The sequence below is a fragment of the Ceratocystis lukuohia genome (assembly GCF_044167205.1).
Source record: "Ceratocystis lukuohia strain C4212 chromosome Unknown Supercontig3_pilon, whole genome shotgun sequence".
Taxonomy (NCBI): domain Eukaryota; kingdom Fungi; phylum Ascomycota; class Sordariomycetes; order Microascales; family Ceratocystidaceae; genus Ceratocystis; species Ceratocystis lukuohia.
This window is the reverse complement of record NW_027263522.1, coordinates 1392000-1415967: the sequence shown is the minus strand read 5'-3', so window position 1 is coordinate 1415967 and position 23968 is coordinate 1392000. Positions and strand designations below refer to the sequence as shown.

At 50.8% G+C, this 23968-nt stretch overlaps 9 protein-coding genes across 9 annotated transcripts; 4 read left to right on the top strand and 5 right to left on the bottom strand.

The window, feature by feature from the left end:
- Positions 1-43: 43 nt before the first annotated feature.
- Positions 44-1313, bottom strand: HOO65_030378 (Protein ecm33; the record flags this gene model as incomplete). The annotated part of the gene is made up of 2 exons (XM_071002235.1): positions 44-1191; positions 1256-1313. 2 exons carry the CDS (start codon positions 1311-1313, stop codon positions 44-46), a joined length of 1206 nt encoding a protein of 401 aa, XP_070860057.1.
- A 6721-nt stretch (positions 1314-8034) lies between these two features.
- Positions 8035-9270, bottom strand: HOO65_030377 (HhH-GPD superfamily base excision DNA repair protein; the record flags this gene model as incomplete). Its single annotated transcript, XM_071000389.1, has 1 exon — positions 8035-9270. The coding sequence occupies one exon, from the start codon at positions 9268-9270 to the stop codon at positions 8035-8037; it is 1236 nt and encodes a 411-aa protein (XP_070860056.1).
- Positions 9271-9669: 399 nt separating this feature from the next.
- HOO65_030376 (chromosome segregation protein) lies at positions 9670-10509 on the bottom strand (the record flags this gene model as incomplete). The annotated part of the gene is made up of 2 exons (XM_071002350.1): positions 9670-10217; positions 10296-10509. The coding sequence occupies 2 exons, from the start codon at positions 10507-10509 to the stop codon at positions 9670-9672; spliced, it is 762 nt and encodes a 253-aa protein (XP_070860055.1).
- A 726-nt stretch (positions 10510-11235) lies between these two features.
- HOO65_030375 (rna polymerase i-specific transcription-initiation factor rrn6) lies at positions 11236-14651 on the top strand (the record flags this gene model as incomplete). The annotated part of the gene is made up of 4 exons (XM_071001817.1): positions 11236-11389; positions 11487-12246; positions 12400-13572; positions 13628-14651. 4 exons carry the CDS (start codon positions 11236-11238, stop codon positions 14649-14651), a joined length of 3111 nt encoding a protein of 1036 aa, XP_070860054.1.
- Positions 14652-14900: 249 nt separating this feature from the next.
- HOO65_030374 (DUF1000-domain-containing protein) lies at positions 14901-15680 on the top strand (the record flags this gene model as incomplete). Its single annotated transcript, XM_071002370.1, has 2 exons — positions 14901-15151; positions 15257-15680. The coding sequence occupies 2 exons, from the start codon at positions 14901-14903 to the stop codon at positions 15678-15680; spliced, it is 675 nt and encodes a 224-aa protein (XP_070860053.1).
- Positions 15681-16127: 447 nt separating this feature from the next.
- HOO65_030373 (mitochondrial 54S ribosomal protein uL3m) lies at positions 16128-17174 on the top strand (the record flags this gene model as incomplete). Its single annotated transcript, XM_071000388.1, has 1 exon — positions 16128-17174. The coding sequence occupies one exon, from the start codon at positions 16128-16130 to the stop codon at positions 17172-17174; it is 1047 nt and encodes a 348-aa protein (XP_070860052.1).
- Positions 17175-17556: 382 nt separating this feature from the next.
- HOO65_030372 (cytochrome oxidase assembly) lies at positions 17557-18316 on the bottom strand (the record flags this gene model as incomplete). The annotated part of the gene is made up of 2 exons (XM_071002376.1): positions 17557-17963; positions 18139-18316. The coding sequence occupies 2 exons, from the start codon at positions 18314-18316 to the stop codon at positions 17557-17559; spliced, it is 585 nt and encodes a 194-aa protein (XP_070860051.1).
- A 260-nt stretch (positions 18317-18576) lies between these two features.
- Positions 18577-19392, top strand: HOO65_030371 (Ankyrin repeat protein nuc-2; the record flags this gene model as incomplete). The annotated part of the gene is made up of 2 exons (XM_071002361.1): positions 18577-18688; positions 18806-19392. 2 exons carry the CDS (start codon positions 18577-18579, stop codon positions 19390-19392), a joined length of 699 nt encoding a protein of 232 aa, XP_070860050.1.
- Positions 19393-19622: 230 nt separating this feature from the next.
- On the bottom strand, positions 19623-23290 carry HOO65_030370 (Ankyrin repeat protein nuc-2; the record flags this gene model as incomplete). Its single annotated transcript, XM_071001801.1, has 5 exons — positions 19623-19805; positions 19877-21690; positions 21753-22602; positions 22695-22817; positions 22934-23290. The coding sequence occupies 5 exons, from the start codon at positions 23288-23290 to the stop codon at positions 19623-19625; spliced, it is 3327 nt and encodes a 1108-aa protein (XP_070860049.1).
- Between the last annotated feature and the right edge of the window lie 678 nt (positions 23291-23968).

Below are 23968 nucleotides of genomic sequence, written 5' to 3'. Positions count from 1 at the left end.
TACAACCCCAAGTTGACAAAAGAAAACAAGTGTGATGTCAAATTTATAGAAGAGCGGCAATGGCACCAGCAATGGCGACAGAAAGGAAGATAGCATTCGAGCTCTGGGTGCCAGCAGCATTATCCGACGAGCCACTAGAGTTGGAAGAGCTGGAGCCAGAGCTGAGGGGCTTAGAGCCGCCAGTGGTGGAGTCCGCGGTGGCGGAAGTGCAAGTAAGCTTGCCCTGGATCTTGCCAGAGGAAGACAGCTTCTTGAAGGTGGTGCACGACTCGGAAACATCGGCAGTGGAGATGACATCGAAGGTGCCCTTGACGTCGTTGAGGCTAGGGAAGGAAACCTCAGTAAGGTTGCCACGGACGTTGACGGCACCAGCGACCTTGTTCAGCTTCTCGAAACCATTAACCGACTCAAGCTTATCGTTGTTGGTAATGGTCAGACCGCCACCAATAGTGGTCAAGGCGTTCATTGAGATGTTGGTCAGAGCCTCGTTGCCGTTAATGGCAACAGACTGGCCGACGGTGGTAAGCTTGGGGGCCGAAATACTCTCGAGGTTGGTAGTGTTAGAGAACGCAATTCCGTTTGAGACAGTGGCCAGCAAAGGCATGGAGAAGGACTTGACGGAGCGGACATCGATATCCTTGGCCAGCGTAAGGTTGGGCAGAGAAATTTCGAGGTTAGCACCGTTGGAGGCAATGATGAGCGAGCCGGTGATGTTCTTGAGACCGGTAGACCAGGTCTTGAGGTTGCGGTTGTTGTCAATCTGGAAAGTGTCGACCGAGACCAAGTCCATGCCCTCCAGAGTGGAAATGAAGGTGTTGGAAATGCGGATGCTGCTAACAGTGGTGACGCCGCTGGTTCCAAAGTTGACAGTGTCCAGAGTGGGCAGGGCGATCCAGGTCAGCTGGCCAACAGAGCGAAGGTTGGGGAAGTTGATTGACTCCAAAATCTGCACCTCGTTGAGCTCAAAGTTACCGCTGATCTTGGTAACCGAGGTAGAGGAGAGACCAGTGAGCTGAGTGGCGTTGTTGATGATAACATCACCCTCGATAGCCTCGGGGCCTTCAATAGTGACCGAGCCGGCGACTGAGGTGGCGAAAGCAATGCTACCCTTGACCGTCTCGCAGGCAATGGTGGCAGAGGCGGCATCGGTAATGGTGTAGGTGGCAGTAGAGTTGTCACAGTCGACGTCGGCTAGTGCAGGAGCAATGGTTAGTTGAAGTGAACACAAGTATTTGTTGATGGAGAGCAAACATACCAATGGCGGCGCCAGCAAAGACAGCCGCAGCAGCGGCAGCGACCTTGAATCCGTGCATTGTGAGAGCTGTAGAGAGGAAGCTTGTTAGTAGGTTGAAAACTTCTTGGCACTAGAAAACGATGTAGAGAAAATAGATGCGAGTATTTGAGGCAGCGATAAAGTTAAAGAGAAAACAAAGCGAAGGATGGAGATCCAACACGTTGATGGATAAGAGTAAAAGCAAAGCCCAGGCAGCCGACTTGAATGACTCTTCCTGGCCGAGGGAGGGGAAGCGTGTATGCGGTAAACAAAGTAGCAAGCAACGGTGAGCCAGCACAGCAACAGCAGTGATGAACAGAGACAGGAAAGAAGCAAAAGTTTTCCCATTTGTGGACACTTCACAGTCCCCAAAACAGCAACAACCTGAACTGTGCAGTCGAAAATGGAAGGCTAGCGCGGCTGAGTATCGGTCTCTGCTTGTCTTTGTTGTTTGCCTTTACCGATGTGGCTGTCCAGGGGATGCTTTCAATCTTGTCGTACGTAGCCTCTCGTTTTATGGCTTGGCTGGCCTGTGGCTGTCTCTATCTCGCTCATCTCTCCTGACTCTGGTGCCGGCTCCATCGATGTGCTTATATGTTTCGGTGTTCGGGCTGGTGTAGGGGAAATGCCGGCGACGCAAGCGGCCAACATAGGTCATCTCCCGCACGCACGCGTATACACATGCGCGGCAGGACGGTCATGGGAGAGAGGCATACCTGTGTGCTTGAAAGTAATACTAAGTCCTATCGGATATTATGGCCGTCTTCCGAAGTAATGGAAGATGACGTTAGGTTTATGTAGAAGAGCGTGGAAGCAAAGAAATGGAGTTAGGAGAGCTTTGTTGGTCTTAACGAGAGTATGGAATTCAAATAAAAGCTTAGGAAAGAAAAATAAAAACAGCGTGATATGCCGGTAGTAGAAGAAAGAAAAGAAAAGTTGGATGACCAAGAAAGAAGATTGAAGCCTCTAAAGCGAAGAAGGGTTGGAGGAAGAAGAAGAAAAGGAGAAGAGGGACAGAGGAGGAGAAAAAGAAATTTACGACGAGACAGGCAAGAAATAGCAGAGGGGAAGACGCGGGAATAGGGGAGTACATGAAGGAACCTGAGCCCTGGGCAAACAACAGATAGGAACAGCCAGGCTAGGTAAGGTCAGGCCAGGCCCAGCAGTGCATGCAAGCCCCAATATGCCTCCCTCCCTCCGGCCTATGGGTCCCTTGCGTTGCTGTCTGTGTTCTATGTTTTGGTTTTATCGAATTTATATATTCGTCATTCATGCCGGTGATGGCAAAGCAAGGAACGTCTTATGCTATGCACAACGCATCCATCCGCGACAATGTACACAGCATGTATAACTGCCTACATGTCTGTACATTGAGCACAGCGAGCAGCACCAAGTCTCCACTAATAGGGTCTGCGCCAGAGCCCCTGCAAGCCAGTGGCCAGAGCCAGCCAGCCATGCTCTGCCCTTGCCCTGGGCGACCGGGGCACACCCAACACTAGCACAGTTAGAGGGCCCTTGCGACTCTGCTACTCTGCGACCCTCACATTTGTGGATTTTGTACGGAAGTTCCGTTGCCCTAGGTACCACTACGCGCTGCTGCTCATGCAAAAGGTACATGGTCAGCTCTTCTCTCTCGAAACCATGAAAAATCCAAACAGGGGCCGAAGGAAGCATGCATACACAAGAAGGAAGGAAGGCTCCAGGGGTAAATTTGGGGGTGGGTTTAACAGTCTGTTAGTGGTGAGCGCCGGGGAGGAAGAAGGAAGGAGGAAGTCTAGCCCCGAGCTAGGCCAATGAAAGGAGGACGATGTCAACATGCAAAGGGTCTGAGCTTGAAGGTTTTTTTGTTATTGATGATTGATGCCGATAGTGATGTGTTGTGTTGTTTTGTTTTGTTTTGCTATCATTGTTGATCTGAGCCTTCGCCGGGGGCACCTGCGTCTTTTTCCTTTTTTTTTTTTTAGTGTGCGCAGGCACCTACCTGTAGTGCTATCGCCGCTGTTACCATCCCCTTAAAAATAGAGACAATACACGACTAGAACGCTGACGCCTCTACCTCTACCGTCAGGCTTCCTATGTTCTCTTTCCCCCCTTTGGCTGTAGGTAGAAAAAAATAAAATAAAAATAAAAAATAGACTGAGAAGCCGAGCCTGTGCCAAGCTCTCACATTTTTATTTTCCCACGAGCAAAAGTTACTCTTTACCCTTCCTGCCACCCCTCCCCCTTCTCGCCTCCTCAGGGGCACTAGCACACTGGTCTCCACTCTCCGCTAGCATATCTGACCCTCCCAAAGGCCTTACCGCCAGCCTTGTGAATGCAGGTACCAATCATGATTACAATGAGTGCCAATAAGTTCCACTCGCGTTCTTTTACTGGGACTCCCAAAACCCCTCGTCCTTAACGTCTCCAGACCGTGCTTATATCGTATTTATTCCACTTAACTTCCGATGTGTATAAGAACCCGAAATGAACTAACCTAGCCAGCAGCAACGATGACAGCGTCCCAACTGCAGACTACGGGGCTGTCCCATAAATACTTAGTGCCTCTCAGTGCTCGACCCACTGTAATCCAGCCCACGCATCTGGCCATAGGGGCCTAATCCTAGCAGTTCCAACAGCAACGGCGTTGCTTCTTGGTCAACGGTTTCTCTTTCGCACTTCGCTTATCCTCAAACATATTTTCCACATATCCCGCCTCATTCTTGCGAGAGGAGAGATGTAAAGGGATGCTCGGCTGATGACCCGAGGAAAGCTAGACACAACACATAGCGGCAAAATAGTAAAAATCGGAAAACAAGAACAGAGGAGGAAAAATAAAATAGAAAACAAACAGAAGAAAAGCGATCAAATCGACTGGGCCTCCCCATCAAAACGTCAAGTGCTTCCCCCAGCCCACCCAACCTTATTTACACCAGCTATGCCACCATCACATATCGCTATCTTTGGCCTTAAATGACGATAAAGGAATAAAGAAAGAAGACATGAGCTTCAATTTGTTTCAACTTCCAACAAATGGCGGCGCCGGCGGACACACAACTCAAGGAGGCACAATGGGCTACATGTGGTGCCATGTCGCCCCCCTTTGTGAAGAAGGGCTGAAACACCAAGGCGAAAAAGAGGGAACCCGTCTATACTAACCCTAACCCTTTGTAATGATAAACAGGGACACCAATTCCAATGCAAATACTTAAACTTCCTTGGCTAGATGGATCTGACCCAGACCTTACCATCAAGCCCAAGACCAGAGTTCTGTTAGCATAACAGCAATTGCAGCTGAAAAGGATGCGCGATGCAGTGTTTGACGGGCGGGGCAGAAATAAGGAGCGAGCAGACGGCGATGAGAAGGAAGAAGAGGAAGAGGCGTAATTATAAAACAACAAAAAAACCAAGCTGTTTTCCGTCACGTGCATGTAGCAGAAGGAGACTTGTGCTGTCTACAGTACGGCTGAGTGCCACGAAGGGCATGGTATCACGGCTTGATGGTAAAGCAGAGACTGACAGAGACAGAGCCAGGGATACAGGCAGAGGAGAATAACGGAAGGCCAGCACTCCGGTTGGTTTGCAGAGCTTGTAGAAACCACGGAATTTGCAGATTTCTCAGAGAGGAAGAGAGACAGCAGCGGAAGGCCTAAGACATAAATAACCCGCAAGCACGCTAATAATGGGCATCCGGTCCATCTTGCTGTCGTTGTCCCTGGGGAAGCCTTTCCACCACAGCTGGTGTTGTCATGTCGTATCTATGTTGGACAACAGATGCAACAATTGGTAGCACAAATACACGGCATACGCATGCGCATACGCATGCATACACATGTACATAAGTACACGCACTTGCATATATCCGCACGCAGTTGAATGCGCATGTATGCAAGCATAAAAGCACGCAAATACACTAACGGCGATGGATGTCATGTTTGCATGCTACGTGGGTGCTGTGGTACAACGATCACCTATCTCGGCTCGCAAAAAAGCCCCGGACTGTTACCGTTGGCTGTACTGTTCAACATTATACACGCTATGTAGGTGTGCCAAGTATACGTAATGTTGTTACGCAGCAGGTCTTGGAAAAGGAAAATTCTTACAGCCCAGCCAACACGAGCAAAGACGGGAGAAGAAGCCAAGATGAGGCTAGTGGAAGTCAGTGTATGTCAGCCAGCCTGTCAGCTAGGGCAGCCTGGGAAAAGACAGCAAAGGCAGAGAAATCATGACACAAGAGAACTGTCTTCCGGTCTTCCAGTCTTCCAGGCTTGATGCCAGTTGATCTGTGTGGAGCGAGGGGGTCGTGGCGTCAAGTCAGCCCGCCAGCCAGCCTACCGAGGCCTTTGTAATTGATGGTCTCCAATGGCCCCGGATGGCCTGGGAAAAGGCGAGTGTGGATGCAGGAAACGTGGGAAGCATGAGAAACAAGGGCATCATGATGAACGCAAGAAAAATGAGACGGCAAAGTAAAGCAGCAGCTAGGTAATGGCCAATAACCCACAAAAGTCAACCACTATTGCGAATAGCACAGTGCATACGTACGTACGTACGCTCTATGGCCAAAAATGGGAAAAAAATGCAATCACCCCATGGGGTATACCCGGAACTGCATAACAGCCTAGCCAAGACCTTCTTCGTTCTTCGTCTAGCTGACAATCAGCGCTGTTAGGAACACAAAGGGCCGCTAAAGCCCTTAGTCCCCACTAGCCAGAGGTGCTAAATATTTTCGGTGGTCTTTTTTAGTGCATGTTTTGTCTAATAAGGGAGACTGAGAAAAGGCTAAGTTTGCGAGGAGGCTTGCCATAGTACCGGCGACAAAGACGTAAGTAGTAAAAAAGATGAAAAGATGATAAGCAGTACTAGAGTTTCATGTCAAACGATGTTTGGAATCTGACTTGTGTCGTGTCTCAGGGGAAGGCAATCAAGGAAGAAAAGAAAGGAAAAGAAACAGATAGAGTGCTGCGGGTGGCAGTAAAGGTTTTTCTTAGGGCAGTATACGCTGAGCATCTACTGGGAATACAGGCGGTCAGGAGCCCTCGCTGCAGCTCGTGTCCCACTAAACATACACAATGCAGCCAAAATTAAGACTCGCCTCTTTCACTTGAGAGTAAACAAAAGTCCTCCTTATCACACGTCACAAAGAAGAGGACGGAAAAGAAACGCAAGAGCCGAGCTGGAGCGCAAGGAGTAGCGGGGAGGGGAGGAGAGGAGAGGAGAGGAGAGGAGAGGAAAGGAAAGGAGAGGAGAGGGAGAAGGCAACAGGAATGAAGCGATGTATGTCTGTAGATCGTCTGGTTCACAACTGCAGATCCTACAATGTAGAGAGTGCCTCTACAAAAACTGCTTGGCTAAACTCCCATCTGCTGGCACAACTCAGCCTGCCCTTTAGCCCCCAAGCATGATTGAATCACAGTAGAGTAGATTGAGCAATTTGAGCATCCTCGGCTTATTTCTATTGGATCTCGTGTTTGAGACGGTGTGGGTGGAAAAGCCCTTCTCCCAGGTGACGGTGTGCAGGGGACTGTATAGTAGGTGCGCTACTGTTGCATTGGACTTATAGGGGACTCGCACTTCATTTATAGTGCTTCTATAGCGCCTGTGCTATAGCCCAGAGTTCCGTGGAATGCCCAAGGGAGGGCAAGATAGTGCGAATGGACTTCTGCCGTCATCAATAGGGAACAAACGAGCTTTTATCTACATCTCGTCGTCTATCTTCCTCTCGTGACTCTTCCTTTCCATTTGTCACTCTCCCTTGGCTCTTGGTAACCGCTCAAATCCCGAGTCGGTGGCCATCTTCCCATCCCTAGCAAAGCTTGCCTACCACACTCTGTCCTCTCCTGCCTACTGTCCTCCCCTCATTCTCTTGCTTCTTGTAACGAAACACCGCAAATTAACACTTCCGGAAGCTTCGGCCGTTGTATTTTTCTGTCTATTGTCCAACAACAAAGCAGAGAGTACGCAGCCAAGCAAACATGCTTCTCCTCTCTTCTCGCTTCACCCCCTTGCCGCCTCTTCTTGCTGTAGTCATGCCTTATCCCGGCCCTTATTCATTTAAACTGAACCTGAACGCTGCGGCACAAGGGACTCTGATGAGATAAGGCATTTCCTTGCTGCGTTGAGAAAAGGCGTTTGGCTATGTAGGGTAGCAAGATAGATCAGTTAGTTGTTTAGATAATTTGCAATAATTACACCACCTAATCATTAGCAAACGAGTCGCAGCCAACGTCCAAGAGTCTTCTCGTCATCGAATTGTCTCTTTGCTAGAACTTCTACCTGACCGTCTGCAATGGGAAGAAACTTCGAGTTGAGCTAACGCTCGACATGGATTTAAGCTATCTAGACCGTCTGTCTGTCTCTCTTAGTTCTCAGTCTTCTCCATCACGACTGCCGCCCCTAACCCTGTTATTGGTGATCGTCATAGGAACGGAACCATTGGTTTATCAGGAGACGAAGAGAAAAGGGCTAATTTCAATTTCGGATTGTCTAGCTTGGCTGGGTTGTGTAATTTTCAGTTGGCTTAATTGCCATTGCTGCTCAATATATTGACTAGTTCGTGTGCAGTGAATGCACCGTATTTACTGTAGGTAGGCGAGTGGAGAGGCGATAGAGCGCGTGTAAGAGATGGGCCTCCATCTGCTAGTTGGTGGAATTAGCCGTTTAGGCCGGAATTGGTATGAAGGCAATCTTCAAGAGAGCCTGGCCCTCGCTTGAGCTATTCGCTATTATATACATCGATAGCACTACGTATGCCCGCCATATCACGGAGATAACGACTATATGCTCTATCCGGAGCCATTCACCGCCTTCTTTTCTTTCCCAGTTGGGTTTGCATCTCCCTGCATGGCTTCGATATCCGTATTTTGTACCTGCCACATGTACCACATGAAGATGCTTCGGTAAGGCGCAAACCGCTGTGAGATATCCCGCATCTCTTTCTCGCTCATATACTTCCACTTGCCCTTGCCGCTGCTCTTGAGCCGGGCCACATCACGGCCCTCAAAGGCTGCCATGCCACGTTGTACGCCTAGATCGCCGAGCGAAAAAACGTCGGGCCGGCGTAAGACAAAGCATGCAAACATCTCCACTGACCAGAGGCCCAGACCTCGCACGGCTGTGAGTCGCTCAACGAGATCATCGTAGGATGCCTGTGCGAAAAAGCCGGCAGAGAGCTCGCCGGACACAAATTTCCCTGCAAGCCCATGGATGTACTCGGCTTTGCGCTGAGAAAGGCCAGCGCCCCGGAGAGTACCAAGGTCTAGCTTCACGACTTGGGACGGGGCAGGAAAGGGCGCCTGGGGGCTTCCGTTTTTAGCACTTGTATTGGCTGTTGTCCCTTTTTCGCCTTTCTCTTTTTCTACCCGTATCTCTGCATCTTTGGTAGACTGGAACAGGTTGATAAAGCGTTGCTTGATGCTTCTTGCTGCTGCCCCGGACACTTGCTGTGAGATAATACTGCTCACTAAACCCTCCCACGGGTCCACGGTCTCGGAGAGACCCTCCGGGGAGAAAATGGTGCAATGGTGTTTGTCAATCAGTGGCGCCATCCGTGCATCTACCGAAACCAAGTGGCGAAGTGCATCTGATAGAAGTGTGTCCTTGTTGCTGACCTTCGCTGACAGCCTGTCTATTTTAAAATCCCTAGATACAGTGCTAGGAGAAGACGGGGGAACGATGCGGCATGTCTCGGGTGATAGGAGTGTTGCCGAAGTTAGATTCGACGCTGCAAGGTAGCGTGTGGAAGGTGTGATGAGAAGACTATGGGTTTTGCTCTTTTTCCTTGGAGTTACTGGAGCGGGAAGCTCCGGAAGCTCGTCGGGGTCACCAAATGAAGGAGGCGATGAGGGTGCCTCGGTAGATACGCGGGTAATCGGGATTGCTTCGGAGACATCCGATTTTCGTTTCTTCGTTACGGCCAGTGCCCCCCGCGAATTTGTGCTACGAGCAGAGATCGGACAGACCGGTTTTGAGACGGGATCAACTAGCATAGAAGCTAGGCGCGCTGATCGGCGTGTTGTCATTGTTGAATGGATGCTGTGCGGGGTAATGCGGTGGCTAAATTATGCTTTAATTGGCCTCTGTTAATTATCCAAGTCTAGGCTGTAGGGAAATGACTCGGAGAATTGACACGACAGAATCTTTGGGAATGCGCAAAATGCGCTGCGTGAGCCAATATCGATAGTCTGGCGGATTGAGTTGAAGGCTGGTGCAAGACGAGTTTATCACGTTATCACGTGCCGTTCGCAGGACACGTGAACACAGCGAATCGAATTTTGACCTAGGCTGGAAGAACAGGCAAAGCGAATCGCTAACCATGCAGCAATGTTACATAACAAGTAAGCATTTAATTGCCACTTAGAAATGTCCTACCTGATAGACTTAACCAACTTGCAGTGATTATCGAATATTGTCGGTTTAGTCTAGTTCTTGTAGGCTTCAACAAATAGTTCCCGCATGCCCTTTAGCAGCACAACGAGATCTCTTGTTTCATTAACGCGATCAAGAACCTTTTCAACCTTTTCCTTTTCTAGCTTGGGCCGGCAATGCTTGACATCGTAGTCTCTTGAAGCTGTCGACAGCTCGAACCAGGCCTCGCGCTCCCAGTCACGTTCGTCTACATGTGAGTAGATAAACTTGAGCCGGTCGTCTTTTCCCGCACCTTCAATCTTGAGACCAAGGGTAGATGTCCAGAAGTCAAGTTCAGGCACATTGAAGCGTGCTTGCGATTCGAGCTGGGCGGCGTGTGCGCGCTGGGCAGCGAGGCGGGCATCAATTTCGCGCTGGGTCTGCTCAATCTGCTTCTTGAGCATGTCGCGCGTGGTTAGGTGGCGATCGCGCTGGGCCTCAAGAGAGGCAATGGCATCGTGCATTTCGCGGGTTTCGGCATCTTCTTTGGCGATGCTTTGTTGGAGCGACGAGGTCTTGAGTTGGATGATTTCAATGTCCTTGCGCTTCATTCGCTCGTCCTCTGAGAGAGAGTTAGACACGGTCTGGAGGAGGAGTAGCTTGTCCTAAGCGGCGGAAAGACGCACGAGACATGACGTACCTTGAAGTTCGGCAATGTTCATGCGGAATTGGTTGCGTTCTTCTAGAACCTTTTTGCGCCCTTGCTCAATGTAGCCGTCGAACTTGGATGTGAAGCGAGTCATGCGGTCGCGCAGATTGTCGAAACCGAAGTTGGCATTTGGCAGGGTCTCAACGATGGATGGGGCAGCAGGAGGCAAAAGCGACCTGGTGGAGGCAGAGGGGTCAAAGGACATGATGTGAGAAGGAGAAGGCCGAGGCGTATGTTGTAACGGAGATGTCAAACAAGGAATGGATTTTGGAGCCTGAGGCTTTGAGGTAGAGGCAATTCAAGGGATAAATGCTTGATCTGGCGGAAATGGCAGGGTCAGGAGACTGTTTGCTGGTTGCTTGTGTGTGCTGTCTTTGTTGTGTATGAATGAGTTTGTGAAGGAGAGACAGATGACCTGCTTGTAGTGAGCCTTGTTGGTTGAAGTGGGTTTAAGTGGGATGAAAGAAGCCTGGTTGCTAGGTCAACATTAGTGGCCACGACTTATGTCAGCCACTGTAAACAAACCGGCTACAGCGGGTCCTCTAGTATGTTCGCTGCAAATTAGCAGACCAACAATGAACTTATCTGGTAATGGTACGCTAATCGGGCCCAAGATTGGTGCTTATCGATAAGTAAAAAAAGTATCAGACAGACAGTTAATACTAGATTGCAATTCTTTTGCCTGCGAAATCTTCTACCATCCCCTAGGCTCCTCTCGATCCGAGTAGCCTTGCCACTAATATATTTGAAGCCACATTCTTATTTTATTGTCTTTATAGAACTTGTTTGTGCTGCCTGCTATCACTGCTGTCATCGCCTTTCCCACCTTATCCAAGGCTTCCCTTCCCATACTTGGGCTTGGGCGTCATGCATTTGATCGCATCACAAGATAGTTGGTTCACGCTCTTGTACTCGCAGCTGACGATTCCCTATGGCTGATACACGCGATATGGGTAGCCTGAAATACGGTTACACGGGGAATATCATATACATACCGAAAAAGAAGCTGTCGTCATCTGCAACTTCTGCTGCCTCTGAGACATCAGTGGGCGAGCTTCATGCGAGCCGCCGGGTTGACAATAGTGGTGAGTTTCTCTTTCTTGCTTTGCTCACTCCCAGCGCATCCCTCTGTTTTGCTGGGCTTTCTCTCCTTTTACTAACAAAATATACCCCACCCTATAGCGCCGTCCTTCCGCATCAAGTCTAGCTGGGAGCTTTGCTATACCTCGTCTTCGTCATCGATCCAGCATCCCGATCCCCCCGACGAACCCCCATCCACATTTTCTGCAAAGAGAGTTCAAAAGAGATGGCTACAAACTGCCCACCCACAGACTTTTGCTGGAATAAGCGCGCTATCCGCACTTCTCGATGAAGAGACTCAGCCCCCCGCCGCCGATCAGATCTGTGTATCGGATAATACTTGCTTCGAGATTGGTGAAATAGCAGATGTGACGGGACGCTCCCGGTCCCGTGGCGCAGTACCTGTGATAGCCAAGACTTCGGGTAGTGGAGGTGAAATCCTACATATAATTCGACTCCAGGACATGTGGTTCCAGTGGAAAGATAGCAAGAATATTTCCATCCGACTGCGCAACATGAGCCTACTCGACAAGCAAGAAGAAGTCTTTTGGTCGCAGGACGCTGTTCCCATCACCACTATCAAATTTGCTGTGGACAGGGGCCTTAAGCGCCACCGCCGTTGGATCATGGTTCAGAAACGCACTGGCACAACTATCTTGCAGCCGGAGCATCACAGTGTACCGGTTCCCGTCGTAAACCCAGGCGATGGCATTGCCGGGATGGCATCTCGTATTGATCCTCGTCCGCTCTTCACCGTCGCAAGCACACAGACTGGTGGCCATGCACACTCCGACATGGCCTTTACACCGACTCGCGGAGACCAGAAAGCGAGGTTGGCCATTATCGATGAAATGGGGTATTGGTCAGTTTGGAGCATTCATGGGTCAGCAAATATTGCTAGAAATACAGTAAATGTATCTATGCAGGTTTGTGGCCATATAGGCCGTGGAATCCTGCCCAATCTTCTAGATCCCATACCGTTCCCAGCACAAAAGCATGGCATTATACTATGCAGGGTAGATCGGCAGGATGTCTTCTTTGACACATCGTCCGCTGTACAGAATGGCACCCACGGCCTACCAGCTACTCAAACGCCTATTATCTTTATGTGGAATAGTAAAAATATTGCGGCGTTTGATATTGACACTGCCGAGCCTGTTGAACCCATTCCTAGTATCCCCCCCCTACGGCAGTCCTCTGAGACCATCCTTGATGCCCAGATCGACCCTGTCAGTGAAAACCGTATCGTGGTACTCACCTCGCGTCATATATTCTGGGTGGAATTTTTCTGTAACGCCAAAACTGGCACCCAAAGGGCGCGCATTTTGACCAGCGCAAGTCATTGCACATATCTCAATGATAACGACGTGCAGATGACCACCTCATCTTTTGTAGAATCAAAGGATATGGAAACAACATTGGTGATGCTACATTCGCTACAAACAAAAACAGTCAAGTCATTTTGGCTACGTAATGTCGAAGAGGTTGGCTTGGTACAGCTGTACCAGAGCGTGTCCATGGTAGATTCCAAAGATGACCAGGACAGATCCGCCGAGTCAATAGCCAGCGCGGGGATCCTTCGCCTGGCGAACTGCCCGTGGGGAGAACGCGATGAAGTTCCTTTCCTTGACCAGGCTGGCAAGACCAGCTACTTGAAAGCGAACCAGGGCCGGGAGCTTGACTTTACGGCGAGCGGCTTTAAGTTCCGTGAGAAAAACACGCAGTTTCGCCAGCTATTCTCGCTTAGTAGAACTGGCCAGATTGGGTATTGGATATGTGCAATAGCACCTAGGGCTGAGGCGGCGGCTATCACCGCACCAGACGTTAACGTCTATGCCCAGGCTAACCGCTGGTCTAAGATTATCAAGAAGCGTAAACAGGCGTGTGTTGACTTCATCACACCTGCGTTTGTGATCCCTGATGGACTAGGAAACTTTGAAGAGCTTGCCATGCGTCCCTTGAAGGAACGGTCGCAAGAGAATAACCCCAATGACTCCCTGGACAATATTTCCAATTCTAAGCGGCTTAAACGAAAGTTCTTTTTGGGATGGCTCCAGGCGCAAAAATACTTGAGGGCAGCGGGGGCCGGTCCCGAGTCCAGAGACAAAAACTTGTCTATTGTGAGCGAGAGGATTTTTGCTGTCGTCCGGGATGGAGTAAGATATAATAGATTGCCGTATCGGACACTGTATGTATATCTAGCTGTACAAGGATGGTTGTTTGGCGAATCTAACAACTTATAGGATCGAGTGTATCAACGCCGAAGAGCTTTTAGAGACTCACGCCGTCGAGAACGACCAGTCATGGAGCTCAGAAATAATGCAGTCATGCGACTTTGGCCATGACTCGCCAATAATCACGGCCATTACAACTCGACCAACGCCTGGTCATGTCGATGTATCCGCCCAGTTGGATAGTCTTCGGAATGAAATCGCACAGAAGTGGCCTATACCTAAAAGCATAGCTTCGAGAGCCGACATATCCCGGTTCCGTCAGCGCCTTATGGCCTCGATTGCACGGGACGCTGTACTAGCAACCAATGCAGTTTTTATTCGAGACCTAGCCCCTCCAGGGCGCCTATTCCAAGACGAACTATCTTCATCACAGTCTAACTTTGTAGACTCTTCGCAAGTCCAAGGATCATCTCCCCCCCGATTCATGTCTCATACACAGGTACTATCAGAAAACAACACAAGTCAGAAATACAGCCAGAAAGAAAGCACTGCATCTATCAACGAACGCAAGGCGCGGGGGCGTGAGGCAATCCATCGACTATCCCAATACGCCATCTCAATAGAAACCGAGGGAGACCTACAAGAGACTGCACCCCACCAAATTCTCGGATCATGGCCAAAGGAACTCGGCGTGTCTACGGACAAATACATATCGTCGCAGGCCATGGTGCATGTCCAGCGTGAGGAGGAAATCCGTAAGAAGCACCAGGCCATTCAGGCCAAGAAACGCCGCCAAGCCCTCAAATATGGCATAATCTCCGAAGACAGCCTACGCTCGTCGCAGACTGTTGGATCCCCGTTCTCACAGGCTCAGACCCAAAACCATATACAGTCACCAGCTGCCCCGCGAATCAACGCTCCAGTGGTCGCTCCATCAACGCAGGTCAAAGTACCTGCTTTTACACAACCCAGCTCCCAGCCATATGGAACATCGCAGATTGCCATGTCACAGCCTGTAGCTGGCATCTTTGGTGGAAGAGATGCACTCAAGTTGCAAAAGAAGAAGAAAAAGAAGAAGGGTGGAATCAAGTAGTTGTGATGTTGATTTGTATTTGGCAATCTATGGTGACGTTAGGGTCAATATAAGGGTTAACACAAGTCGAGATATTCACGAAGCTAATAGAGCACCACTCATTGTAAGCATGTCAATTTTTCTTTCCACTTTGATGAAAACCGAACAAATACAAGTAGTTCCAGAATTGCGGCTGGTACCCCCTTACTCCCTCCGTGTAAAACATTTTGTCTGCTAGAGCAATATTTTAGTTGGTCCTCTCAGTAGGCTATGTCTCACCACTGTCACAACGAGCACCATGAGCATGGTGGCCATGATCACCAGCACGATCACAGCAATGATGTAACGCCGGCCCTGGAGCACTCGCTCTATCAGCACATTGAATTCGATCAGATACAAACATTGAATGAGAAGACCGAAGGAAGCGGGCGGGGCATCGTCAAGAAGACATGGTACGACCGGGAGAGCCTCGAGCCTGAACTGGAAAGCTCTGCTGACGAGCAGCTATTGATTGAAATTCCGTAAGACCCCTCATTCTGGTAGTCCCTAGAGAAAGTAGCAAGTCATGGATCATTTGGTGTATGGCTGTGTGGTGCAGAATGCAACTTGGCTGACACGCAATACAGATTCACGGGCCAGGTCAAGCTGCACTCGATCCTGATCCGAACGAGCACTACAGCCAATGCTCCATACACACTCAAAGTGTTTGCCAACCGCGACGACATGGACTTCAATGAGGCGGAGGACTCGGCGCCAACCCAGACCTTCGAGTTACCGCAGAGCGACGGCGTGCAGGAGCTGCCGGTCAAGCGCGCGCAGTTTGCACGCACGCGCAAACTGACGCTATTCTTCCCAGATAATTATGGCGATGGGGATGAGGATGTCACGAGGGTACTCTACCTCGGCTTCAAGGGCGATTGGATGCAGACGGGCCGTGCGCCGACGAATATTATTTATGAAGCAGCGGCCAATCCGAATGATCATAAGGTGAAGGGCACTGCTAGCAAGAAAATGGGGAGTGATATTGGCGGGGGCGGACATGGATTCTAGCTTTGAGGTCTCTCATTTTATGCCTATGAAAAGAGTATAGTTTGTCTTGTTGCTACTTGTGTAATGTACTGTGGAGCTATGGTGTTTGGCTGCTTTTTATTGCCCGTGATACTTTTTGGTAATTGGGCTTAGCCTTGTACATTAGGCTATGCCCCACACCAGACCCACAACCAATCACAGGACGCAACTTAGCAAGGGAAAAAAATCGGCGGGACGTTTGACGATACTCTTTTGCTGTGGCTTTGTGCTTTGTGTGTGATTCAGGTCCTGACGATAAAAGAGGCTTACAATAACGACGGCGCTTCAGTTTTGTCTGTCAAGCTACCCAACAATACATTGACTCGCTTGTCCGATCCGGTCTTGCCCCCCGCTGCTTGGTGTTTGAGTCTCCCCGCCTATAAAGCTACCAACTCCCACTAATACCGCTAACCGCACATTATTCTCGCTATGGCCCCGCGGTTGCCATGCCGCGTGGGGTCTTCCCTAACCCTTCCCATACGGCTGCTTGCAAACGCTGGCCCAGACTCTTCCGTGACATCCCCAGTGACACGCCGCCTCTTCTCCCAGACCGCCCGCCACAGCGTTAAATACGGCTGGTCAACACATCCACCACGCAGCAATCCTCACGAATTCCGGCCGGCCGACTCGGGTCTGTCGCCTCTCACAACTAGTCCTGATGCTGCACTGGCCCGCAAGGCGTACACGACGCCTGTACGCACGGGAGTGTTGGCTATCAAGAAGGGCATGAGTGCCATGTTTGTCGGCAAGGTCCGGATGCCATGCACTATTTTGCAACTCGATCAAGTCGAGGTGGTGGCTACCAAGAACCGTGACACACACGGCTACTGGGCCGTTCAGGTCGGCCTGGGCACTCGCAAGGCCGCTAACGTGCCAGCACCGCAGCTGGGCTATTACGAAGCCAAGGGTCTGGCGCCCAAGAAGCATCTGGCAGAGTTCCGTGTTCGCAACAACGATGGGCTGTTGCCAGTTGGTGTGCAGTTGCAGCCATCGTGGTTCAAGCTGGGCCAGCACGTCGACGTACGTGCCACGAGCAAAGGCAAGGGCTTTGCTGGTGGTATGAAGCGCCATGGCTTTGGCGGTCAGCCGGCGTCGCACGGTAACTCCAAGACCCACAGAGCTATTGGTTCGGTTGGCCCGTCGCAGGGCGGTGGTTCGCGTGTGCATCCCGGCAAGAAGATGCCTGGTCGCATGGGTGGCGAGAGCACGACCACACAGAACCTTGAGGTGCTGCAGGTTGATGATAAGATGGGCATTGTGGTTGTCAAGGGCGCCGTGGGTGGCCCTAAGGGTGGCCTGGTTAAAATTGCTGACGCGATCAAGAAAAAGGTGCCGCCAGAGCTTCACCGTTCCAAAGTGCTGTCTAGCCTGCTCGAGGCTCACCCTGATGCCGAGGCAAAACTGGAGGCGGCACGCAAGCTACACCTGCAGTTGAAGACTGCTCGCCAGGAGATGGCCCTTCCTGAGTCTGTATAAGAATGATGAGGATGAAGATGGGGGAAGAAGAGAAAGGAGAGACTGCATGGATATGGCGGGCTTGGTGTCTTTGAACGCTGGCACCTTGTTTTCATTATCACTGTACTTGTAACATTACTGCACACAAAAAGCACACTGTGCACAAGACCATGGGACTTTCAAAGGAGGTTTGGTTAGATAGAGGGATGGAGAAGGAAAGGACTAAACATGAGGGAGTGGCTCTATATGTTCTCCAATGCTATAACTACATATTGTACAGATACTATGATATTGCTTTTTTTTCTTTTCCTTTTTCCTCTTTTCCTGCTTGTGTCAACAAGCTGGCTGCTGCAGAGATTGTAGTGTACCCAGGGAACACCATCGATTTCTAGTGTTTAGTAGCTTAGTTGCCGAGGGGCTTCTGTCTGTAGCCGCGAGTTTGGATAGCAAAGTCCTCCTCATCTAACTCCAGCGCCGTATTCAAAATCGAGCCCATGGGATCGCCGCCATCAAGCAGGTCAACCTTCTTGCCGTCAGGTGTAGTCAAGCTCCACTCCATTGTCTCAAACTGGCCACGGTCGGTGTATCTGTAGCTAGTAAAGGTCATGACAGCCTCTCCCTTGTCACCCTTGACGCCAAACGAGATATTGATGCGGCCATGCAGCTGGTTCATTTCGCCAGAGATCCACGGGATGCGTTGCTTGAAATAGATTTCGTTGCCGAGAATGGCTCGCGCGCGTGGTGACGTGCGTAGCGCGTACAGGGTGGAGTTTGTCACTGAAGACGTCATCTTCTGGTAGTTGAAAATGGCTGCACTGCAGAGCGCAATTAGTGCGACAAAGATGGGGAGTGATCGGAACCATGAGAACTGGACCGAGCGGACGTCTACAGATGGGCGGGCGGGGTTTGATACGGTTAGTTTGGGCTGACTCGCTGGCATTCGCCTGGACTCTAATTTAGCGCCGGCTATAAGATGCTGACTTACCAGGCAGTTCGCGGTTGGCTCTACGTTCCATTAACGGACCATCGCCGGCTCTTGGGGCTGGTGTGGATGATGCGGACGAGACCTGGCGCACGGTGCGGGCCCATATGGAGGGCCGGGATACGGCGGCATTCCGGGCTAACTGAGCAAGCGCTCTCTGCTGCAGTGCTTTGGTAAGCATTTTGTTTGCTATGTGGGCTGTTCTAATGCGAATATCTTCTAGGGGACTTTGGGAAGACGTCGGGCATAGCATGATGTGAAGGCTTTGCTTGTGTTGGATAAATGTGGACCCTGGAAGCTCCAGGGTTGTAAACTAGGGTTGGGATGTCATTGGGGTTTTTTTGCCCAAGCTCTACTCAAGACAAAGAGGCTCTTTGCCTGTTCATATTTCAAACCCAAGTCTTTATTTTAGGTAATCTTGCCACATCGTAGTTGCACATCATGTCTGGTGTCTCACGAACTGCTGGAGCCCGTCTTCGGAAGACATTCCAATACCCAGACGACTCGGACTCCGACCCTGACGCACATAGCCGTGCGGAGCTAGACGAGCAAGGTATAACGAGCTTCACTTCTTCTCTCCATTCTTAACCCTCGGCCACCCGGTGCTCCCCACCTCTTTCTCCCCAACTCCTACCCTGCCGGATTGTAGCACGCTAACGCTCTGCCACAGAACAAGAGGCCCTGATTCGTGATCTCGCTGCCCAGAACGCTGTGCGCAACGCCCAGTTTCATCATGCTTTGCGGCTTCTCCCGCTCCTTGCCAGCGCGGCCTACGTGCTGCCTCTCTTCTACAGCAGTAGTAGTGGCGGTGCACGGCGCGCAATCGTCCCATCGTTGTTATCACTAACCTCGCTCGTTGCAACGAGTTTCCTCGTGCATCGGCTACCAGTGCAAGTCACCGGCTTTGCCTTCCTCGATGACCTATGTGCACGTGATTCTACCTCTTCCACCTCCGAAATAGCGGGAAATCGCCGGGCCGTGCGAAGAGGCTTTCTCCGTCGTGGAGAACCAGGTTTGGCGGGCGAGTCGCCGCTGGAGCGGTATCTGCCGTATTTGAACATAGCACTGGGCGTACTAGCAGCTGTGGGAGGAACTTTGGGTCCGGCACGGGGCGGGGGAGTGTGGTGGCTGGATGGGGTGTTGGCTGGACTGCCACTAGGAATCTTGGCGGTGGTTGTGGGGGCGAAGATGATGATGGCTGGCGTGGACCCGGAAACGGAGCTTTCTGCGCTAAAGTATGATTACAAAGGAGCTTAGTGGGCAGGTAGTAAGTTGATCATTGGTATTGGTTTGTGGTTTATGGGAGGTGTGGCTTCTGTTGCTTGATACAGTGATGCAAATGGTACTCTATTTTGGTCTATGGAAGTAAGCATGTCCTGCTTGATAAAGTCAAGCCCGTTCACCTGCCTGCTATCCAATATATCCACATAAACATACGTGACCGTCTCTAGGCAGTCCTAGGTCCTAGAAATAATGATTTCTAGGAACTACATGTCAATAGACTCGTTGAAATGAAGGACACCGTGACTTCTTAGCACACCGTCAACGCCTTCGGGGAGTTTCTTAATCATCTCCAGTCGTGGGCTGGAATTGATGGGATCTAGCGAGCGGTCAGTCACGAGCGCCAGTCCGTTTGACTTGATTGCATCAATGAGAGCGGGCACGAGATCCTAAAGGAAAAAAAAAAGGTTAGAATTGACTTGACGATGTGCAAACATGAAGAGACGTTAACAAAACTTACTAAGAGCTTCCCAGAGCAAATAAGACCCATGAGGTTATTGCTCTGCGCTACACGAACCGCCTCCTTGATAGAAACGGCGCGTCGACCACTAGGCTGTACAACATCAGGAGCAGCCATGGTCTCGTCACGGCCGAGGTCATTGCACAGGAAGACAGGGAAGTTGGGCTGCTTCCAGTTGAGGGCTGTGCACAGCGAGGAGCTGTACGAGCTGAAGACAATAGACCGTACAATATCGGGGGACTGACCACGCTGAGCACGGGCGTGATCGAAGACGACATTGAGGACCGAGTCGGTGAAGGAATTGAGGTCAGAGGCTGGGCCAAGATTAAATGCTTGCTCTTCTTCAGGAGTCGGGTAGAGAACCTGGATGTTGACGTGCATCCAGTGGGGCAATAATGCAAGTGCTTCGTCGAGTTTGATCCCTGAGTTCGCAAGTACGGCGTGGATGTGGGCAATAGAGTCAATCTGTAGACTCGTAATGGACGACACCTCGGCACGGGCTGCACTTTTGGAATTGATGTTGATGAATTGGTCCAGTGTTAGTCTGCACACGGGGATATTCAGCTCTCCCGTAAAAATAGTCCAACGAGGCCACAACACCGGCACTCCGTCAGACGTCCGCTGCACATAGATGCGGACGTAATCGCCAGACAGGCTCGAGCCTGTCACAACAGAGCTGGGATGGGTCTCTAATTGGCTGGTGGCCTTCCAGTATGTTTCAAAGTCGGTAATTTCTAAGGGCTTGCCGCCGAAGGGCTTGATAACCTGAGTGGTGAAACTGATCTGGCCAATTGCACGGAGCCTGGGATCAAACAGAGGAAGATTCATGTTGCATGAGTTGTTGCGGAATGTCGATGGCAAAGCCACAGTCTTGCCAATGATTTTAGCACCATATGTAGGGAAAACATCAAAGTCAAGCGTAAAGTTTTCGAGATTGTCGACTTGGAAAGATACAAGACGTGTGTCTTCCTGGAAAGGCAGAATAATGTTCTTTGGAATCAAGTCTGTGGCCTTGGATGAGATGGTGAGCCGAGCAGCGGGATATTTACCGCCATGGAAGAAGGCCAGAGGCGCATCTCCACTCTCACCAAAGTTGATCTGAACAACGGTCTTGGTGTCAAGAAAGTTGTGACCATAGCGACGGAGAGGGATAATAGGAGGGGGCAGTTCAAGTATAGGAATGGCGTCTAGATCTAGGGCCATGGGTGTAGGGTCAATACTACTGCTACTTCCAGTAAACCCAAGGAGGCCGCTCATGGGAGACAGCTGTGAAGCTTGTGAGATGAGCGGACTGGATCTTGTGTGGGGGTTGTAGGGAGAGAGAAGCTTCATGCACTCCAGGTGGCCCTCCCAGGCAGCATAGTATACGGCAGGAAGATCCTTTTCATCTACTATGTTAGGGTCGGCACCAAAGTCTAGTAGCGCCTGAAGACAGGGGACGTTGCCTTCACTTGCAGCATGAACTAGGGGTGTCCAACCGTAGAGCTTGTCGATTTGGTTGAGGTCAGCACCGTAGTTTTGCAAATGGACTAGAATTTTTGGCGTTTTGGCCGATCGCGCCACAAGATGCTGTGGGTAGAGACCTTCCGCATCGGGAACAATCTTAGCTCCATGTTGGAGGAGAAGCTCGACAATGCGAGCTAAGCCGTGCTCGCAGGCCAAGTTGAGAGGCACATGATCGGCGTCCGAGGCTGGGTCGAGACGGGCGTTGGTTTGTAGGATCCGCTGTACACACTCGTAGCGGTCATGAATAATGGCATGGATCAAGGGGGTGAAGTTGTCATGGTCAATGAGATCGATAGTTTCAGGACCAACTGGGTTGTAATTAGCATGCTTGGTGTAGACAGACATGGGTGGAATTTACGGCTTTTCTTACCATCTAGAAGGACTTCTAGCATGTCTAGGCGACCATGGACACTGGCATAATGCAGAGGAACTCGGCCATAAACATCCATGCGGGCTGGAGAAACACCTTTTTCCAGGCCATACTTGAGAATCTCGGATCGGCCATAGATGGCGGCTTGGTGCAAGCAGTTGCGCTCATTGATGTCGTCCTCAGACTGGATGTCGACCAGCCCTGTTTCTAGTAGAACCCACAGAGCCTCTCTGGGGGCATCGTGGATGGAGGCAAGGAAGGCCCGTGTTATTCTTTCAACCACTGCGGGCTCTGTAGTGGCCCCAGATTCTAAAGAGGCTTTCATGCGCATGACGAGATCCTTAAGCATCTCAATATTGCCAGCAATGACGGTATCTAGCAACAAAACATCGGCGTCCCCCTCACCGGTGCCGACAGTTGTGGTGACGACATGCTCCTCACGGTCTTCAAAGGTAACTTGGTCTCCATCCCTCCATGCTCCAAGCTCCTGGAGGCTTGTGGTGGCCTGGTCAGACAGCTCGCTGATGACAGTAGGGTTAAAAAAGGGCTGGACTTCGACGGCGCGTGATAGATAGAGTTCCTTGGTCTTTGACTTGGATGTCTTGTCCCATTTCTTGAGGATTTTGGAGAAGGCTGTCCCGTTGATTTCAACAAACTGCTGCAGCTTGTTGAGGTCTGAGGCGAACTGCTGGAAGCCTTCCTCGAGGGTCGTGAACTTGGCAGAGCGGCGAGCAATGCTGGTAGGCCGTGACTGAAGGACTTTCTTTTTGTCTAAGAGGGTTTTTAACCGGACTTTGAGTTCGGCTTCCTTCTGGAGATAAAAGGCGTTTACCTTTTCTAGTTCACGCTCCTATAAGTGAGGCAAGAAAAGAGAGGAGGGTATCTCTGTTAGAAAAGGCCGACGTGTTGGATAACTTCCGTTGTGGTGGCGGCGATGCTTACAAGCTGGAAGAAAAAGGTTGCTTTGTTTGCCTGCAATGCGGCTTGTGAGTCAAGCGGCGTTGAGGGCCGGTGAGCATCGTTGATTGCGCCAAGTGTAGGTGTAGCTGAAAGCCTCTTGATCAGCTAATTGGCGAGGAGACAGAGCCATGGGAGGACAAGGGGGGCATGTTAGCAAGGCGTACGATCACGGATGGGAGAGTGGATAGCGAGTGTGCATAGGACAGACAGGAGGATCTCACCTTCTTCAGGGCCTTGTAGTTGACAAAGCTGGTAGCATATTCTGGCACTTCCAATTGGCGTTTCTGGATTTGCTTTCCGAATTTCCTTGAGACCAGAGACCGATTAGCCTGAGCATGAGGGTAGGGCGAGAAGAGACGCAAGAGACGTACATTGTGACAGGATGCGTGTTGTTGGGCCAAGACGCTCAACTTAGAGGGCGGTGAGTGAGAAGACAAGCAAAGAGGGAGAAGGAAAAGGAGGAAGCAAAGGGGAGAAAAGACAGCCTTCTTCCACTCAGGGTGCAGTGTGCTCCTGGCTGCGTCTTCAAAGGGCTGTGAATAGACTCTGCAGATTTGCTCGCTGGTTAGAAACAGCATGCATGTAGGATTGCATTACATTGCCCGAGCCCTTCAGTGCCTGTGTAACTTTGTGTGGCCACAGGGATTTTGTTTTGCTGCCGCCTCGGCGAAACAGAGAGACCAAGGCCAAGCAAAACAGGTTAGATTGGATGACTGACCTCTGCTGGGACGCGCTGTGCTTTGCTTTGCCCGACCAAGTGAGAGAGTTGCGACGGGGTCAACGAGGGCTAGGAGTAGGGTGAAGTGAGGTGAGGCGAGGAAGAAGCCGCCTGCCTGGCCTGGGAGTGCTGGCAAAAGCCTCTAGATGGTCTGTGGTCTAGGAGAAGGTATCTGCTGGATTGGAAGCTCATTCGCTTCACTCAATTACTTCATCCGGCTATCTCACCCGGTCACTTCACTGCGATGCACTGTCAGAGAGATGGGCAGAGAAGGGAGCCGAAAGGCTGAGAGGCCAAGCTCGGGATCGCAGAGGAGGCCGTCCGAGGAAGAGGGGGCAGAGGTTGGCTGGCTGGAGAGAGCACGCTAATATGGATCACGAGCACTATAATGAATGGGCGTCGCTTTCTTTCCTGGCTTGCTGATGGAGTGACGGCTTTGGCTGTCCAAAAGAACAGGGCAAGCAAGGCTAAACAAAAATGAAAATGAATGACGAAGACGTAGAACTAGAAGGAGCCAATCAAGGGAGAGGGCAAGAGC